The sequence below is a fragment of the Aptenodytes forsteri genome, unplaced genomic scaffold (assembly GCF_000699145.1).
Source record: "Aptenodytes forsteri isolate BGI_AS27 unplaced genomic scaffold, ASM69914v1 Scaffold245, whole genome shotgun sequence".
NCBI lineage: Eukaryota > Metazoa > Chordata > Aves > Sphenisciformes > Spheniscidae > Aptenodytes > Aptenodytes forsteri.
Window position 1 is genome coordinate 2,846,820 of NW_008795686.1, and position 5,618 is coordinate 2,852,437.

Here is a 5,618-nt window from a genome sequence, read left to right on the forward strand (position 1 = left end):
ATCATCATCATCATCATCATCATCATCATTTTATTTCAATTATTAAACTGTTTTTATCTCAACCCACGAGTTTTTCTCACTTGTGCTCTTCCAATTCTCTCCCCCATCCCACCGGGGCGGGGGGGGAGTGAGTGAGCAGCTGCGTGGTGCTCAGTTGCCGACTGAGGTTAAACCACGACAACCTCCTATAATCCATAGTTGTTATACACTGGATGTATTCCATTCATGGATGAAATTCCATTCATACATGTGCTAGACATACAGAGTATTTAGATTTTAGGATATACTGAAAGCTATTCTGACATGTTTAATATTGTCATGCAGGAAAAAACCCTATACACTCATAGGGAATCTGAACCCAAGTGGCAAAAAAAGTTGCTATATATGCTATATATGGTTTAGTGTTTGATTCTCTAAATAAAGCAGTTTTGCAAACACTCCTGTGATGACCATGAGGGATATTCTGGCTGTATTGTTACTACTGTTATTATTATTAATCACGGTATTGCAATTCCTATACAGTAGCATATTTGTGATTATTGTCACATCTGTACATTCACAAATATTCCTTTACAGTATGTATTACCTGTATCATTCGTGAATGTGAGCAAATTTGGGAGTATTAACATTAACAGATCATAAATCCTGTATGATATACTGTGAGATAGCATGTACTGGAAGTATAGCTCAGGACACGTCACATAATTGTAATCTGTGTTCTAGGATACTTTTGCACATATCAGAAAAAAAGACAAAATACAGCTAGGAATAGATTTCATTTTTAGTTGCCATACAACTTTTCTGTCATTTCTGACACATTAAATGCAACACACATGGAACAGAATACAATTTGCATCCCAACTAGCCACACTTCACAAGTCACTAAGTAAAGCTGTCGCACTTGAAACACTGGAAGTAATATTCTAATTAACTGGACACAGATCTTTAGTTATATTGGTAATTTTTTAAAAAGACATAGGATTGGAGAACTCACTTTCCAAGAGTATTAAAATAGTTGGTCAAAGAACTCTCTGAAAGATTGAAGTCGATTTTTCTCTAACCTTGAACCACTCATGAATTTCAAGTGCATTAGGGAAAACACGTCCAAATGTTAAACTGATTGATTTCAGAAGCTTGTAGCTCATTAACATGACATGGATTCAGGACTCAATTAAAAAGGTAGAAATAGGATGCCATGAGAAAGAAAATAAAATACATAAGCAATTAATGTCCATCAGCCTGGTATTATGAAATACAGATTTTGTCAGATAGGTTCTGCTATTTGAAGATCAAAAGTCTGACCGATAAAGGTAATGGTACTAGTATGTAAGATAAAGCTTCTGTAGGCACCTAAATTGCATGAGTTTATGAAAAAAAAAATAGAGATGCAAAAATTACTTAAATTATGTGGATTAACAAGTAGTTAAGTGACAGAACAAAAAGGGTAACTGCAAATGGAGAGCCATTCAGCTGTAAGTAGTAAGACCATTTCTGAGATACCATGGAGAGATCTGGCATTCACACTTCTAAAAAAATACTGAAAACTTGCAAAAACTTTGGTGAATGATATAACATCTGGAATATATGCCTAACAATAGCAGTCAAAATAAGACTAATCTGGTTTGCAATCCAATAAAAAATCAAGAGGTTACTAAATGAAAACATATGAATAGCTACATAGAGAAGAGATTACTGGCAGTAGATACAATAGGGCAGAGAAAGTATAACAGGTAGTTAAAAGCTGCAATGGGACATTCAGACAAGAAAAAAATGATGATAAATAACAACTCATAAGTACTTATTTCAAAATAGAAGAGAAATGGAAACTCTTGTATGCCAGAGAGATAAAAGATATGACTTTCCTTTTGCTTTGGCTGCAGAAATTTAGATGGAGGTTATTTGATAGGCAGCCAGTCTGGGCTGAAAAGAGAGCGGGGATGGTGATAGCAACCAAGACGGACGTTTCAGCTGGTTCTCGACACGACAGCCAGCAGGTCTGAGGGCTGTCCTCTGTGCTGCAGCCGCTGACCAGTTCTGGGCTGGCACTGGGTTATGCATGGACCTGCACCTTGGCAGAATTATCTGGTGTGCTCCCTTACCCCTGCATCAGTAAAAGAGAGGAGACAGATCCCCTTATAATAAGATAGTGTCCTACAGGGCATTGTTCTTTAGGTACCAATATTGTACTGTGTGAAACTGTAAAATACCTGGAAGTAAGATTTCCTTTCTGTAGCTAAATAGCCTCTGTGGACTTTTAATACATCCCTGGCGCTAGCCCTGTACCTACAGATACCCTTTCTAGAGCATGCTGGTATAATGAATGCTACTATATACCATAAGTACATCTATTAACTTTTGACTGTATGATAGCCATTTTCATGTTCAGAGTTAACTGTACATTACTACTTTTATTTTTTTTTCTTACCCAGTCTCTGATGTATGTTGTTATACTGCATTATAGCAACTTTTTTTTCTTTAACATACTTTCACTGATCTCTTTAAAGGATTTTGGAAAATACAGATAAATCGAGTCATCCGTAATTTCTTGGACATGCTAAAAAATTTCTTAGAATAGCAAAGAAAATATTTTCCTTCCCCAGAAGATTATGCTACCAAGTAGCTACAGTCTTAACATATTCCATGCTTTTTAAAATTCCCTTTTCAATGTTTCAGACAGGGTTCTTTCTTTGGTGCTGAAATAAGGCTGATTGTTCTGTTGTTTAAGGATGCCCATAAAACTCACTTCAAAGATAGATCAAACAGTCACAGATTGCTAGCAGTTAGGGAAGTCTATTGGAGAATTACCGTTCATTGGCTTCTCCTGCTGTTACTTTCTATTCTGCTGTTGGTTTCTACCAGACACAATTTACCTTTGCTTGGACATTTTTACATTCTTACAATAAGTACAACGTTTACTCTTGTTCCAGAAGCTACAGATTCAAGTCCCTTTCATTAGCTGTCAACTTAAATGGGACGTACAGACAGCTTATTCTCAATAGTATAGGGTAGGGTAGGGTAGGGTAGAATAGAATAGAATAGAATAGAATAGAATACTTCAGTTGGAAGGGACCTACAATGATCATCTAGTCCAACTGCCAGATTTCTGTCTAGCACAAACAGCCCCATGGTTGTGATCATTTCAGCTGCTGCCACGTGGAGTGTGGAAACTCAGAAATTTAAAGTGAAATCAATGAGGCACAGACAAAAAGAATAAAATGAAACTGCTATGTGCTGGTGAGGGTGTACTTACATTTACTTCATAGTAATATCATCATGCATTACCTAGCATTTCCTTAGGCTATGTTCTTAAGAACAAGTTTAAAAGTATTAACAATATATACAGAAAGTTGTACAAGTCTAAGCAAGGGATGATGTGCGAAATAGTACCAACCTCAGCTCACCATCAGTCTGCTCAGATTGGAGTGCTGAAGTTTACTAAAAGTGATGAAAATTAACATCTGGAGTTAAGGGAGGGAAGATTTAACTTCTGCAGTTGAAGGCGAATCACAGAAGAATTCAGGTTGGAAGGGATCTCAAGATCATTCAGTCCTCTGCTCAAACCTTGGATAACATTGAAGTCGGAGCAGATAGTTCAGGCCCTTTGGTTGGGTTCTGAATATCTTTTTCCCAGCTGCAACTTCTGCCCCTTGCCTCTAATCCTTCCTCTGTGCACCTCTGAGGAGCGTCTGGCTCTGTCTTCTTTGCACCTTCCCAGGAGGTAGCTGTAGACAGCAATAAGTTCTTCCTGAAGCCATCTCTTCTCTAGACTGAGCAAACCCAGCTCCCTCAGTCTTTCCTTCTTGTAACCCTTCATGTCCTTCATCAGTTTTTACTCTGGCTAAGCTTTGGCTTTCCTAATTCAATCTCTGCATGCTTGGGCATTCCTTCTTTATTCCTCCTGAGCAGCCCATCCCTGCTTCCATCCCCCGTAGGCTTCCTTTTTCCAAGCCCAGTCAGGAGTCCCCCATTCAGCTAGTCTGGCCTCCTCACACCCTCATCATGTCCTGCAGACAGAAGTGGATGCTTCTCGTGCTTTGAGGAGGTTGTCCCTGAATATCAACCTGCTCTCCTGGGCCCCTTTGTCTTTCAAAGCAGCAGCCCCTGGGAACTAGCACACCAGGAATCTCCCTGAAGTCCTCTCCGTTGAAGTTCAGAGTTGTTATTGCTACTTGCCTCTTTTGCTTTCCATCTTCAAATCCTATGGCTTACTAGGAGTAGACAAAAGAAGCCCAATTCTTTTGTTATTAGAATCAGCTAGGAAGAAATAAAAACAAATTTTATTAGTCAACAACTTTATTTAAAAAAAATATTTTTTTCATGTTGACATGTATTAATAAATTGATCCTCAGAGTATGTTAATATAATTATAAACGTTTTATTGTGCTCTTTTAGTGCAGCATCTTTGGCATCCCTCACATTTTCAGTTGCCACTTTCTCAATGAAAAGGCAAGTATTGTATTTCTATTGGTGCTTCTGCCTATAAAAGACATAAAATAGGTGTCCATAAAGACTCTACTGCAGTCCACAGAGTCCTGTTCATTTATACAAGTTGAGGATCTGATATAACTGTTCCTTTGTGAATTCTTGAGGTAATTGAGATACAGAGCTATTATTCTGTGTCCATGAGCACCTCTGTTCCTATGACTTTTGGGCACGTATTACAGTATCTGGTTGGTCTTTGTCATTTGGGCATACTTTAATATTGCCTCTAACAAATAGATTCTCCCCCAGTGTCAGGTTTCCCAGGTTTTGGTTTTAAGCATCCTTCTCCATTACACAGATAAGGCCTAAAATTTTGAGACAAGACCTGAGGCAAAATAAAGGTTTGTGGCTAAATGCGAGGTTGATAAAATGTGCATGGCAGATAAAATATGCATATTTTGTGCACCTACTCATATGCAATAGCTGCCTTTTAAAAAGCACAACAGTTTAGGGTGTCACCTTCCCTTCTGGGAGTCCATTTAGCTGCCATGTAGAATTGTGACTCCTACCTTGGGGACAGGTGACTTAATTCCCACCAGAGCTTTGTAATCCTGCTAAAATCTTCCCGAGTATTAATTGCCTCTTGCGCTAAGAATGAATGGCTCACAGGCTAACACCAAGCCCAGCACCACAACACCCTGCCATGGGCAGTGCAAACCCCAGCAGGAAGCACGGTGTGCCTGCACAGCAGCCCTCCCTGGGGATTTCCCTGCCTATCCCAAGGCCGGAGGGATGGACGTATGGCAACTTGGGCTGAGTGTGGACAGGAGCTTGCAGAAGACAGTTTCAAGGTCCTTTACAAGGTAATGGCTGTTTTTCTGATTTCAACAACTAAATATTCTTATCTTGTATTATCTTTTTCTGCTCATTTTGTTCTCTTAAAACACCATTGTGTTAGACACACACACACACACAACTGCTACAAAAATTTCTGTTGAGAACCCTGCCAACTAAAAAACTTTAGAGCAGCCACTGCATGAAAATGTACAAGAAAACTCTTACACATTTTGTGAGTGTCCTGGTTTTGGCTGGGATAGAGTCAATTTTCTTCCTAGTAGCTGGTACAGTGCTGCGTTTTGGATTTAGGATGAGAATAACGTTGATGATAACACACTGATGTTTTAGTTGTTGCTAAG

General features: G+C 38.9%; 1 protein-coding gene across 1 annotated transcript in view; it reads left to right on the forward strand.

Moving 5' to 3' along the window:
• The first annotated feature begins 1,937 nt into the window (after positions 1-1,937).
• Positions 1,938-5,618, forward strand: part of ELOVL4 (ELOVL fatty acid elongase 4) — a 42,761-nt gene continuing 39,080 nt past the window's right edge. The window contains exon 1 of the mRNA XM_009282729.1: positions 1,938-1,994. Within this exon, the coding sequence (XP_009281004.1) occupies positions 1,938-1,994 (57 nt within the window). The remainder of the gene's footprint in view (positions 1,995-5,618) is intronic.